The following is a 14,231-nucleotide window of genomic DNA, read 5'->3' as shown; positions in this document are numbered from 1 at the left end:
CGGACCGCATACTCGGGCTTGGCATCGTCGATTTTCGGTCGAGCTAGAGCTCCGAATACTCCACTTCGGTGTGATACATGACGGATTATGAACTGAAACACCTGCAAGAGCTCTGTGCCGGACGTTGAAGGTCAGACCATTCGAGAAATGTAACTTTTCATCCTCATCCAAGGACAACCGAAGGATAGTTAGGGCCCGAGAGCTTCAGCCGGTCCTAGGTGATGATAATGTGGTCATCTGCCGGTTTGATGCGGCGATAAGAAACGTTGTCATCTTTTTTTTTATCTCCGCGAGCGACGTGAGTGTATTTGTTTAGCCTCAGATTTGATAGACACAGAGGAAAGTGGAAGGGTATTATATCGCCATGGCAACGCAGGAAAGACTTCAAGTCAGGTCGAAGAACAACGAGGGTAAGCAGGGTATCATTGACTGAATGACTGGAATCTTGCCCCGCTAAGAAGAAACAGGACTCTTCCAGGAGTACTCGTTCGTCCTAAGTTCTCCCCCCACGGAGTCCTCCTGGCAATCACTCGACTTTTTGTTCTGGGAAGAGCCTGGCTATCACGGGCCTGACCTGCTGAATGAGCCGGACGACGTTCGCATTTTTCAACTCGACCAGGATAATGCGTCCAGGGAGATCACACCAGCCTCTCTTGGCTCGCCAAAAGCATTTGGGTTCTTGTTGCAAATGCTTCGCGCGTCGGCTTCAGGGGCTAAGGGCGCAGTAAAATTGATTGTGCCCTTGCACAGTGGGTATATCGTTCGCTCAGACATCATTCCACTGCGACTTCGAGACTCTGAATATGTCGAGTCGGCACTTTCTTTTGCAGAGCCGCTGCAGACTTACAGTGGCAAGAAAGTTGCCATTTCCGGTCGCTTGGACCTTACGGCATACTTTGCGGCCGCCGCAGCCGGCCTGATTCTCCGTCAAGGCTCTACGCATGTTTCCGATGCCGGATATCAAGCGCTATTTCGGATTGTCGAGTCAGACCTTGAAAACCGACTCTCGTTTCCGTGGATACAGCCAGGAACCCCACGACGCAAGACGCTTGTATTAGTGGACGCAAATAGCTCACATCCCGAAGACGGACTTGGCTTTTACCGTGCGGCGAGGGAGCTTGGAATCAACGTGGTCGTGCTGGAGAATTCAGGACACTGGCTGGAAGACCCTGCTCAGGCACAATGGCGCGAGGCTTTCATTCCCACCCGATTGACGAATCCTCCTGAGGAAGATGTTGGCGACCACATCCTTGCATCTATCAGGGCCTATGGCAAGCCGGTGGATGGGATTGTCACCTTTGCGGACTCGTTCTGGTACTACATTGCTCAAATCGCCCACGAGATCGGAGTTGATACCGCGCCACCTGACTCACTGCGCATCGCCACGAACAAGTTCCTGACAAGTAAATATGTCGGTCATGAAGCCTATCTGGCATCTAATGTTGATGAGGCGCTCAAAATAGCAAAGGAGGTTGAGCTCCCATATCCTCTCATAGTCAAGCCTTGCGATGGCTGGAGCTCGGAAGGAGTGTCCCGAGTCGAGTCCCCCGATGCATTCCCAGCAGCCATAAAGTCGATCGATACGTCGCGTCACGGGACCGAGTTTGTGATGGAGCCATACTGCGACGGGCCAGAAGTGGACGTCAATCTTGTCTTATTGGACGGTCAAGTCCTTTTCGCCGAGATATGCGACGACTTACCCAAGTCCGCGGACGTCAATGGGCCCACTGTGGGATCACTGACCAATTTCCACGAGCTGAACAGCGTGTACCCTTCCGCGCTGCCGTCTAAGGAGTTGGATCTGCTCATCAATAGCTTTGTTGGCACTCTCCTGAGCCTGGGGATTAGGAATGGTGTTATGCATCTGGAGGGGCGAGTTGAGAACTCCTCGATGGAATACCAGGAGCGGAACGGGATGATGGACCTACAGGCGCGCGCTCCCCAAGCGACTCGCCCAGAACCATCGGCTTGGCTCATTGAAATCAACCCCCGCCCTCTTGGCATGACCGGCTCGCATATCATTGAATCTACCTACGGCATTGACTACTGGGGGTTGGCTGTGGTCCTGGGGGTTGGTGATAAGGACAGGGCGCGTGCATTATCGAAGCCGTACCGGTGCGGTCCACAGTATACCTGTATCATGGTTTTCATTCCAGCAGACTTCCCACCCTCGAGCCAGGGCATCTTTGATACGGACGACATCTGCGCCGACTTGCTCGCCCGAAGACCCGACTTGGCCAAACACATCAGTCGATGTGCCACTCTGGTAAAGCGAGGCCAGAAGGTTGCTCACCCAACCACGGGCCGTCATACCTTTTTGGCCTACTTCAACGTCTTTTCAAGGGCTGGTCGACAGGAAGCCTTGGATTTGGCGCGGCAGGTCCGGGAAGAGGTCCGCTATTCCTTTCTCTAAGCAGACAACACGCGTCTGGGGAGTGAAGGAGTTCCCCAGAATTGATGGTGGCTAGAACTTTTGCTACGCAAGACTCGTGTCCGTCTAACAGCCGTTGTAGACGCGATGCTAAGTGCCTAACGTCACTGCTTGATGGGAGAAGAACGCATTAAATGAAAGATCATGGATGTTGATAGAAGGAAATCTCAAAAGAAGGTCACACTAGCTATTATACAAAGGCTCAATAGCCAGTAGCCACCGGTTCCGCCCACTTATACTCTCATAAGTAGACCAACTGTACTTGAATACTATGAATCACTGGCCACCAACATGTTGGATGGCTTGGAATGGTACGAGGCGAGAAAGTACAGAGTAAGATGTTCGATTCGATAGGATAGGAAGAGAAACAGAAAAAGGGCCAAAGAGAAAAGAAAAGAAAAAAGGAATTCCTGAAGAGCCTTGCCACGGCCGGTCCTGTCATGCCACCACGTCGAATGCACGCGAACGAATAATAGTCGACACCGTCGGGGCTCCGATGCATCAAATGGTATTCGGTCCGGATTATACCCCGGCACTAATGGTAACCCCTGCAAAAGACCCCTGCAAGCGAAATCACACCAATATCCTGGTCCTTTCTTTGTCTCAACCCATCCTATTTCGTCCCTAGACTCCCCCGCCTCTCGCTTATATCTGCATTCATGCCGGGGCTCATCGTCGATCCAAATATTCTTGCCGAGTGAGTACGACGCCGCCACAAATGGTCTCACAGAAGGACGATGCCCGCCTGGACGAGCGCCAGCGAGCGATCCTTGACCGCCAGCTGAACGGCCTTGGTGGAGAGGCAAAACAACGCAAGAATGTCTTTGCGTACGCGACGGTTTCGGATAGAATTGTCTTGTCTGTTAGCTCGATATGTGCTGTCCTCGCGGGCGCCTTGAATCCTCTGGTTCCGGTCAGTTCATGTTGGAGGGTTCCATAATTTGCGGCCTCATGCAGTAACTGAATTCATGCGGCAGGTTATCTACGGTCTTCTCGTCAGCGTTTACAATGGGTTCGCCGCAGGAACCGTTCCGGCTTCCGAACTGCGCTCCAAAACCGCCACATTTAGTCTATACTATGTCTATCTCAGCATCGGTCTTTTTGTCTTCACCTACGTCGCGACGGTGGGCTTCTATTACACAGGAGAACGCATTGCCCGGGCCCTACGGATTACATACCTCGCCGCCATCTTGCGCCAGAATATGGCGTTCTTTGATCTTCTGGGCCCCGGCGAGATAACGAGTCGCATCATGTCGGATATGGGAACCGTCCAGGAAGCGGTCACGAGCAAGCTGGCGGTGATGCTGACTGCTATCGCAACATTCTGCGCTGCGTTCGTCGTGGCCTTCATCATGTATTGGAAGACGGCGTTGATCATCAGCCCTTTCTTTGTCATCATGATCGTGACGGAGACTTTGGGTGGGGCGTATATGGTGAGACATCACAAGCGGGCGATGGAACTGTATACTCAGGCTGCCGGGATTACCGAGGAGGCCATCGCCGCGATCAAACATGTCACCGCGTTCGGCATCCAAACCCTCCTCTCCCAGCGTTATTTGTCCGTGTTGGAGCAAGCCGCCAAGGCAGACCGAAAGGCAGAAAACATGGTAGCAGGGATGATTGCTTGGATGAATGCCATGCCGAATCTGATCTACGCTCTTGCTTTCTGGGCCGGCTCGATCTATCTGACCCGAGGCCAGATGTCCGTTGCTGAAGTGAGCGCGACGACATTGGCCGTAACGATCGGGTCCTTTGCCATTATTAGAATTGCCCCTTCCGCACAGGCCTTGCTCTCCGGGATTGCAATCACGGGGGAAATTCTGAAGTCGATCGCGAGGCGGTCTCCGCAAGATCCACTGATCAAGGAAGGCGAAGAGCCTTCGACCGTAGTGGGTGACATTGTCTTGGACCGCGTCGGCCTCATCTATCCCTCCCGTGATGACGTTGATATCCTCAATGATGTGTCTCTGAGGTGTGCTGCAATGAAGAAGACAGCCATTGTAGGCTCGTCAGGGAGTGGAAAAAGCAGTATCCTGGGACTGGTGGAACGATTTTACGAGCCGACCAGTGGAACAGTCTGTAAGTGGTCCCCGGTGCCGTCGCAGCCACCTTTTGCTCACTTCAGCCAGTGCTGGATGGACGTGATATTCAGTCTCTCAACCTTCGCTGGCTGCGACGCCAGATCTCCCTCGTGGACCAAATGCCGGTTCTTTTTAACGCCACAATCTTGGAAAATATTCTCTACGGGTGTTCTGACATTGTCAGTCAGTTGTCGGAGTCCGAAAAGCATGAAAGGGTTCTTCAAGCATCCAAAAAGGCCAACGCCCACGACTTCATCAGCGCTTTGCCAGACGGCTACCACACCCACGTGGGAGAAAAGGGCCTTCAGCTTTCCGGAGGGCAGAGACAGCGGGTGGCCATAGCCCGTGCCCTAATCAGAGATCCTAAAATTCTTCTTCTCGATGAGGCAACCTCTGCTCTCGATTCCAAGTCCGAGGCAATGGTCCAGAAAGCTTTGGATGCGGCAGCCGAGCATCGGACGACCATCATAGTTGCTCACCGGCTCTCGACGATTCAGAACGCGGACCACATTATCGTGCTTGACCACGGAAAGGTTGTGGAAGAGGGTACACACCATGCGCTCATTGCGCAAAACGGGGCTTATGCGGCCTTGGTACAAAAGCAGCAGATTGGAGATACTAATGACCACGAGACCCCGGACGGCACACGCTTGTCCATTGATGATGATGAGGATTCCCCCTATGGTGGCAATACTGAATATGTCGATGAGAAAGACATACGAACGGAAGAGGTTGCCCTATCTTCGGCCGCTCAAGAGGAAGGAACAAAGAGGGAATCACATAAACTGAGTGCACTGCAAACCATCGCATTCATTGCACGTCTCAGCAAGAGAGATTGGAAGGTTCTGCTCTTTGGCCTCGCAAATGCAATACTTGCGGGCTTAACCATACCAGTGTGAGTTTCTGTTTACACTTCCCCTTTACTGTCACTGAGACCAACCTTGTTGCTCCCCGCAGGCAATCGGTATTCTTTGCGAAGATCCTGACAGCGATCGGCTTCGCCCCTCCACAGTATTCACAACTCCGATCCGAAGTCGATTTCTGGTCTGGACTTTATGTCATGCTGACCGGTACCACCTTTCTCTTTTGGATGGGCGTCGAGATTGCTTTATCGTACGCAACCCAAAAACTCGCCCGGCGAGTTCGCGAGGTGTGCTTTCGCTCTATCTTGGTGCAGGATATGGCTTTTTTCGACGTGCCGGGCCACTCACCCAGCGCGCTTTCCAGCGTGCTTTCAAAGAGCACCAACGATCTTGCAGGTATGGGGGGACCCGTCCTGGGCGGGATTCTGACTTTCATCTCGACGATCATTGCAGGCATTATACTCGCTTTGGCCATCGGGTGGAAGCTGGCTCTTGTCTGCACTGCAACCATTCCGATCGTGGTGGCTTGTGGCTGGCTGCGCTTGCAAGTTCTATCAACATTCGACAGCAAGGTCCGGCAGAGTGGAATAGAATCGGCAGCATACGCAGGAGAGCTGGTTCGTACGGTGCGAACCGTTGCGTCGCTGGGGCTCGAGGAGCATGCTCTGGCCCACTATGAAGGTATTTTGGCAAAACAAGCCGCGAAATCTCTTCGCTCCATTTTGTTGGCCTCCGCCCTGTATGCCGCATCTGCGTCGATTGTGTATCTTTGCGCGGCCCTTGCCTTTTGGTATGGTGGCACGCTAATCGCAAGCCACGAGTACTCCACGTTCCAGGTTTATATCTGCTTTGTCAGTCTGATCTCCGGCTCGCAAATCGCCGGGTCTATTTTCACGTATGCCCCTGATGCAAGTAAGGCCATGCATGCAAGCCGAGAGATTCAGGATATTATGGACCTCAAGCCCACAATCAATAAAGTGGTCCCGACAAGGCCACCGCCCGCCCAGGAAGGCACAGAGAAGAATCAAATCCAGCAGAGTTTTAGCGCTTGTCGCGTGGAATTCGAGCATGTCTCATTCACCTACCCATCCCGACCAACGAGACGTGCCCTGGACGATCTCCACATCACAGTGGAGCCCGGTCAAACGCTGGCCCTGGTCGGCCAAAGTGGAAGTGGAAAGAGTACATGTGTTTCACTCCTCGAGCGCTTCTACGATCCAGACCAGGGCCGGATTCTCATCGACGGGCAAGATATCAAACTGCGGGATGTGGACGAGTACCGTCTCGATATCTCGCTCGTGAGCCAGGAAACTATTATTTTCTCCGGCACAATCAGAGATAATATCGCCGTTGGTCTGGCAGGGCAGGAGGTTCCCGATCACGAGATTCTGGAGGCTTGTAAACAAGCGAATATTCTTGAATTTGTGCAGTCCCTTCCGTAAGTAATCCCCAAAATGCTTGAAGGAATCTCTTTCCACATGAACTCATCGCATCAAAAGGGATGGACTATCGACCTTGGTCGGCACGGGGGGCAGCATGCTGAGTGGAGGCCAGAAGCAACGCATCGCCATTGCGCGGGCTTTTCTTCGAAAACCGAAGATCCTGCTGCTTGACGAGGCCACGTCGGCACTGGACAGCCAGTCGGAGGCCATTGTCCAAGAAGCCATGGATGCCATCAGAAAGGATCGGACCACGATCATGGTGGCGCATCGCCTGAGTACCGTCAAGAATGCGGATGTGATTTGCGTGTTGCAGGATGGCAAGTTATTGGAGATTGGAACCCACGAACAGCTTATGGGGAAGCGGGGGAAGTACTGGGAAATGGTTGCTATGCAGAGTCTGCACTGATTGACAAGACAAGCGTGGATAGCCACTGTATCATTCCTCACTTCATTTTTGATCTCGCAGATGTCCATAGCGGTGCTCGAGTAAGATAACCTCTGCGAAAGGGTAGAGATTGTAGGAGCTTTTACTGCTGCTGGTGGTGATGGTGGTGCAGGTACTACAGCGGACTGTAGCTACAATGTTGACTTTGAAGTTTTTTTCTGTTCACCGCATGTATTACCTATTGATACTACTACCATAGATACTAAATCATCAAATCTACATTAAATCCATAGTATTCAATATCAAATCATGATCTAGTAGGGATATCGAATCCATACTGAATCCATAATATTTGACATTGAATCACCATATAGTAGGGATTGAATCATCATATAATAGGGAACTAGGGATATTGAATGATTTGAATCGCTGTATAGTAGGGATTCAAATCTTCACATAGGTATATATATATTTTAAATGTGCAGTGTTATCAGGTGGGTTCCTTTGAACTTCTCTCTCTATATATATTCTGCCTATATAAGGCATACACCTTAGTATATAAGGATTTACTATTCCTCCTATATGATGATTCAAATCCCTACTATAATATATATGGTCATTTGAATCCCTCCTATATAGTGATTCAAATCCCTACTATATAATGATTTAAATCATTTGATATCGCTACAGTCCCTACTAGATCATGATTCAATATTGAATATATGGATTCAGCATGGACTCGATATCCCTACTTGACAATCACTTAATATCAATACTATGGATTTGCTATCACCACCATATCATGATTGAATATTGAATAGTGAATACTATGGATTTAGTATGGATTCGATATCCCTACTATAGGATGATCTAATATTAATACTAGGCAATGATTCAATATCAAATACTATGGATTTGATATCCATCCTAGATCATGATTTAATATTAATACTATAGTATTTATATATCCATGTAGTGCATGCAACTTTAGGGTGGCAGTTTTGATGCCTTAGCTCCAAGGTGCAAAAGACTCCAGTCATAAAATATCTGTTACAACCTAGCGACACCGTATCTCACCTACCATACGGTTTTCTCAACCATCCTAAGCTAGCAGTATAAGCAATCAATCGACAGAGAAGCTGCCTATAGGCGAGGGCGGGACGACTTGCGCTTGCCATCGGCGATTACCTTTGAACAGACGACTCTTCCGAAAAGTGGCCAAGTCGCTCTCGGAGTGGGTTGGCCGAATAGTCGCCCCGAACGCCGATATCAGGGCTGCATGCCGAACAACGAGCTCTGGCCCTCCTTGATAGGTCGGAACACAGCTGAAGGTGCATATGAAATGGACTCCGCGCACCTACAGGTCCCACGAATCCGTAGGGCCATACACAGCACCTGTAACACCGTGGTTGCTACCCCTTTTCGTCTTTCTTTAAACGATGTTGTTACAAAACCTTCATCACCATGAGGAACTGGACGACGATGTCGAGAATGCTTTCTCGAAGATTAACGGAACTGTGCGCCAACCTTCGCAAGTTGCCGACGAGTCCAGCATCGACGTTCCATCGACACATCTGCCCGTCTTGACCCCAAGATCCAAAACGGCCAACTCCCGCACCGGACTGGCAAAATCCCTCCCTTACGCATCACTTGATGCGCCGAGATCGACCATCGAAGAGCAGAATGTGCTCATTCAGACCTGGGCGATACTGCTACACCAATATGCGGTGTCTGATACGGTCGCCTTTGCAATTATCGGTAAATCCGACCCTTCGGGGTACTCAAGGAGGCGAGCCTCCACACAGGTTGTGGTCTCACAGTGGTCCACGACCCCGACAGCTTTTGCCCAAAGCAGCGGGCCTCAGTTACAGTATGTGGCATATGATCCTCCACAACATGGCAGTAGAGTCAATACTGCCCTTGACTTCACCGCGGTATATCACCCCAACAATGATTTCAGCTATGTTCTTCACTGGTCGGAAGAAGGTGCAGGAGATCTCCGTCTTTACACTCAGCAGTCGTCGGTGCCTACCAAGTTTGCATCTGCCTTGTGGACGACACTATTGGAAATCAATACCAGAGTCAGGACTGCAGATCCTCTACTTTACAAGCGTCCGATCAGCAAAGCGGATCAGCGAGCCATCGGCTCATTTATTACCGCACCGCTGTTTGAGGAAAGAAAGTGTTTGCACCACCTCTTCCTCGACTCGGCGCGAGCTACTCCTCACGCGCCTGCTGTGCAGGGGTGGGATGGATCTCTCACCTACGCTGAACTAGATCAGCTTTCCAACAGCGTTGCGAGGCAGCTCCTGCATCGAGGTGTACGCAAGGGTCAATACGTCCCATTTTCGTTTGAAAAAAGCGTATGGATGGTTGTCGCAATCATCGGAATTCTCAGGGCTGGGGGAGTGGTCGCCTCGATTGATCCTTCGCAACCTCAGTCTCGGGCCCGGGAAATTATTCAAGAGACAGGTACAACGGTGATTGTAGCGTCCACTGCTCAAGCTTCGATCTTTGCAGGTTTTGTCGATACCGTTGTACCCATCTCGGCGGATACCGTGCACTACGCGGTGAATGATACCGGACTACACACCTCGTTGCCTCAAGTGCACCCCGAGGACCCTGCTGTGGTCATCTTCACGTCGGGGTCAACCGGCAAGCCCAAGGGAATCGTCATCCAGCACGGCGCGGTCGCTACCCGAATGGTGGCTGAGGGCAGAGCTTTCCAGTACCATGGTGCGAGAACCTTACAGTTCGCTGCCTCCACATGGGACATCTTCATGACGGATATCTTCACTACGCTGGCGTTCAACGGCTGCGTTTGCATTCCGAGTGAAGAAGATCGCAGATTCAACCTTCCCAAGTTTTGTGCCGAATATGACGTGTCACTGGCTCTTATTACTCCGTCGCTGGCAAACCTCCTGGAACCTACTGGATTCCCAACCCTCAAGACTCTAATATTCGGCGGAGAAGCACTCAAAGAGGAGGTGACCCGAAAATGGGAAGCAATTGATGGCATCTCACTTCATCAGGGTTACGGGCCAGCAGAGACCGGGCCTTGTGTCGCTGGGCGTTTGGCCGAACGGCCAGAAATTCTGGGCTATGCGCTCGATAATTCAATCTGCGTCCTCGTTGATCCCAGTAACCCGAACCAACTGGTCCCACTTGGAGCCGTAGGTGAGCTCGTCGTCGGAGGGCCCAGCTTGCTTCGAGAATACATCAATGACTCCGGCAAGACTGAAGCAGCTGTGATTGAGAGCCCTCCTTGGGCACTCGACTTGATGACTCCTGTGCGGCGATTTTATCGGACGGGTGATCTGCTCCGATACAGTGTCGACACCCTGGATGGTCGGCTAGAATTCGTTGGTCGCGCTGACGATCAAGTCAAGTATCACGGTCAGCGCATCGAACTCGGAGAGATTGAGCACCACTTGAGCCGGCTCCCCGGTGTAGAATCATGCGTCGTTGTCCTTATCAAAACGGGTTTCTTCAAAGACAGGCTAGTAGCTGTGGTGCAAGCCGGAAAGTCCAGCGGCGGCAACAGTTACGGCAAACAGCTCTCCTTACGATATGATCAGAACATCACGATCACTCATATGAGAAGCTTCTTGTCTTCACGATTACCAGAATTCATGATTCCAAATGAATTGCTGGTGGTCCATGAACTGCCACACAACAGCTCCATGAAACTTGACCGGGGTCGCGTCGCCCAGTGGATCTCCGACATGCAGAGCCGACCTTCAGAGGCATTGCCAAAGCCGCATACTCTGAACAACGAATTGCTGGCTCATGAATCGACGGCTAGGACGATTGCTCGCGAGTACGCCAAGATCGTCGCGAGCGACAACGTGGCTCGTCGCCGAGAGTACGAAGACCACGATTTCAACCTGCAGGAGGGCGGCATTGACTCGATCCAGATCATGTCCCTATCGATGTTTCTTACCGAACAGTTTGGATTCCAAGTCCCAATGGCTGATATTCTCAGCTCGAGGGCCACCGTACGATCAATTGCTTCCTTGATTGATGCGAACACGAGTCACGGCCTCGGAATAGGTCAGGGGCAGCCGCTGAATACGCAGGATACAACCCGCATTCCACTAAGATCCAATGTGCCGGCCCCCAACCAGCATTCTCTGGAAATAAATGGCAGCCGAGTCTTTCTTACAGGAGCTTCTGGCTTCCTTGGCATTGAGATCCTACGACAATTGTTGGCTCGACCAAACACGCACGTCTATGCCTTGGTCCGGGGATCGTCCGAGAGCCATGCTCGAGAACGTCTCGTGCAGAAGGCAATCTCGGCGGGCTGGTGGCAGGATGCGTATCGTACCAGACTCCACGTTTGGCACGGTGATCTAACACAACCACAGCTTGGGTTAAGTCACCCTCAATGGCAAATGCTGCAGGGCAAAGCATCTCCGAGTATTGACGCGATCATCCACAACGGCGCTAAGGTGCATTACAGTCAGGATTATGAGACATTGAAGAAAACCAATGTCTCTCCAACGGTCGAGCTGCTGAAAGCAGTACATAATCGCGAAGAACCCCTGCATAGCTTTGTTTTTGTATCGGGAGGGCAGCAGCTTAGCTTCGACGACAGCGAGGACGAGAAAAATGCGACAAAGTCGCTGAAAGGATCCGGCTATGCACGATCAAAGGCCGTTTCTGAACAGATTGTCCGTAGATTCGCCAATCAAAAAGGCTCCAAGGCTCGGCATGTACGAATCGTCAAACCGGGGTTCATCATCGGCGACTCTGAGCGAGGCCTTGCAAATCAATCCGACTTTATCTGGAGACTGATCGCTGCGTCTGTTGAACTTGGTTTCTACAACGGCGACGAAGCAGACAGCTGGCTCTTTATCTCTGACATCACCCGAGTAGCGCAAGTGATTCTGCACAGCGTGTTTGAGGAAGACTCTAAACCCGTCACAAAGGTACTGGATGGCCTGAGATTCAAAACTCTATGGAGCCTTCTCCAGGAGAAATTCGGATTTGAACTTCAACCCCTCTGTCGGCGAGAATGGCTCGCACGCCTCCAACAATCAGTTGCCACAAAGAAAGAAAAACATGTACTGTTTCCGCTGCTCTACCTGCTTGAGGCCGATGATGAACCAATTGGGGTGTTTCAGGGACCTTTGGACCCGACTACTGGAGTTCAAGCGGCACTGGAAGCAAACATTGCACATCTGGTCAACTCGAGGTTTCTAATCGGGGCCGACTCGGTGCTGACTCCAATCACATCGGTAGCGAGTACTACGCCCGTGACGGATGTCATTGATGTTCAAAGCTTGAGAGAGCAGTTTCCGGCCTTGCACCACGGCATCGTACCTTTCAACAATGCTGCAGGAACTGTGTTGCATCGGGAGGCTGCTGAGAGCACATACCGATACATGACCTCATTCCCTTATGAGCTGGGTCGTGATGATCCGGCGAGTGCCGCAAAAACGCAACGACTTCAAGATAGATTCGCCGAGCTCGCAGCATTCATGAATGCCGACCCTGATGAAATAGGTGAGTACTTCCGTAGATCATGTCACAGACGAAGGTCGTTTTCCCAGTTAGAGGTGCCAATCAACTAATTCTGATAGCCTTCGGCCAATCTACTACCTTCCTGCTTCGCTCCCTCGGCCAGGCACTAAAGCCTTTGCTCAATTCGGATTGTGAGATCATCGTTTCCATTCTGTGTCACGAAGCCAGTGCGGCGGCGTGGCTTGCCCTCGCTAAGGATTTGGGCATCGCCATCAAATGGTGGGCCCCGCCACCCGGCGACGATCCGGTTCTGTCACTCGACACCTTGAGGCCACTGTTGACGCCGAAGACCCGGCTGGTAGCCTGCAACCACGTCTCCAACGTTGTGGGTACCATCCATCCCATCCGCCAAGTGGCGGACCTGGTTCATAGGATTCCCGGGGCGGTCATCGTTGTGGATGGAGTGGCATGGGCCCCGCACCGACCCATTGACGTCAAGGCCCTGGATGTGGACTTCTACTGCTTCAGCTGGTACAAGGTCTTTGGACCCCATGTCGCACAACTGTACGGCCGGCGTAGCGCTCAGAAGCGCGCTCTTGCGGGCATCAGCCACTTCTTCCTCAGCGAGATGCCGGGCCTGGACTGGCGTTTGCGTCTCGGTGCCAATTCCTTCGAGCTTGAGGAAGCCCTGGTGCCGATTACCCGATACCTGAAAAGGGTGGGCTGGGAAAACATCATTGCCCAGGAGACGGTGCTCCAGGATGTTTTCTTGGCGTATCTCCGACGCCGGCCTCGGGTGTTTCGCATCTTCGGCGAGAAGTCATCGGACCCAGAAAAGCGCGTGCCGGTGATCACATTTGAGGTGATCGGACACTCGTCTACGGTGGTGGCCAACAAGGTCAATCAGAGGGGGCGATTCCGCGTTGTGTCTGGAAATTGCTGGGCTCCAAGACCAACGCATGATGTGCTGGGACTGGGCGCTGATGGTCTCATCCGGGTTAGTTTTGTGCATTACAACACTGTTGCGGAAGTGCAAGAGTTTTGCACGGAGCTTGACTCAGTTCTGGAGACTTTGAAAGCTGGCATATAGTAATCAGATGGAATATACATGCTCTCCAATATACCATTACCTCGCGTATGCCGAATGTCGAAGCGAATTGTAAAAAAAAACTTCCTGTAATTCTGTGCACCTAATAAGAGTACATATTGATATGATTTACCGCTGACCCATTGGGTAGATTGTTTGACCTTCTGTATAAATCCTCTCCCCTTGATATCGTACAATTTGGATAGCTTCAGGGGGATCCGTTCCGATAGCATATATATGAAGGTATCCCGTAGGCTACTAGATAAGAAGTACCAGACCTTCATTTCTTTGTCATTGGTATGCAAGATACGAATAATTCCCAAACTAGTAATTGTGAAGCGGTGTCCAACCGTACATCTTCCATATATGTAAGTCCCGATGTTTCATACCACCTGTTTATTGCACTACCACCACTACCGTAAGGTCAATACCTTTTACGCTACCATCGGTTGTTTCGTGCCCTTTACGAGAGCCAA

The 14,231-nt window shown here is 51.4% G+C and overlaps 3 protein-coding genes across 3 annotated transcripts, besides 2 other annotated features; all 3 read left to right on the top strand.

Annotated features, from left to right (window-relative positions):
* Positions 1–364: 364 nt before the first annotated feature.
* Positions 365–2,413, top strand: fmpC (ATP-grasp enzyme fsqD; the record flags this gene model as incomplete). The annotated part of the gene is made up of 2 exons (XM_001263980.1): positions 365–410; positions 468–2,413. The coding sequence occupies 2 exons, from the start codon at positions 365–367 to the stop codon at positions 2,411–2,413; spliced, it is 1,992 nt and encodes a 663-aa protein (XP_001263981.1).
* A 736-nt stretch (positions 2,414–3,149) lies between these two features.
* fmpD (ABC-type transporter fsqE) lies at positions 3,150–7,223 on the top strand (the record flags this gene model as incomplete). The annotated part of the gene is made up of 5 exons (XM_001263979.1): positions 3,150–3,344; positions 3,409–4,510; positions 4,561–5,407; positions 5,470–6,813; positions 6,875–7,223. The coding sequence occupies 5 exons, from the start codon at positions 3,150–3,152 to the stop codon at positions 7,221–7,223; spliced, it is 3,837 nt and encodes a 1,278-aa protein (XP_001263980.1).
* A 337-nt stretch (positions 7,224–7,560) lies between these two features.
* Positions 7,561–7,604: a microsatellite.
* Positions 7,605–7,821: 217 nt separating this feature from the next.
* Positions 7,822–7,875: a microsatellite.
* A 766-nt stretch (positions 7,876–8,641) lies between these two features.
* fmpE (nonribosomal peptide synthetase-like enzyme fsqF) lies at positions 8,642–13,758 on the top strand (the record flags this gene model as incomplete). Its single annotated transcript, XM_001263978.1, has 2 exons — positions 8,642–12,710; positions 12,788–13,758. The coding sequence occupies 2 exons, from the start codon at positions 8,642–8,644 to the stop codon at positions 13,756–13,758; spliced, it is 5,040 nt and encodes a 1,679-aa protein (XP_001263979.1).
* Positions 13,759–14,231: the final 473 nt, after the last annotated feature.

The sequence above is a fragment of the Aspergillus fischeri genome, genomic scaffold, assembly GCF_000149645.3.
Source record: "Aspergillus fischeri NRRL 181 1099437636249 genomic scaffold, whole genome shotgun sequence".
NCBI classification, from domain to species: domain Eukaryota; kingdom Fungi; phylum Ascomycota; class Eurotiomycetes; order Eurotiales; family Aspergillaceae; genus Aspergillus; species Aspergillus fischeri.
Note: the sequence above shows the minus strand (reverse complement) of the source record. Positions and strands in the feature narration are given on the sequence as shown.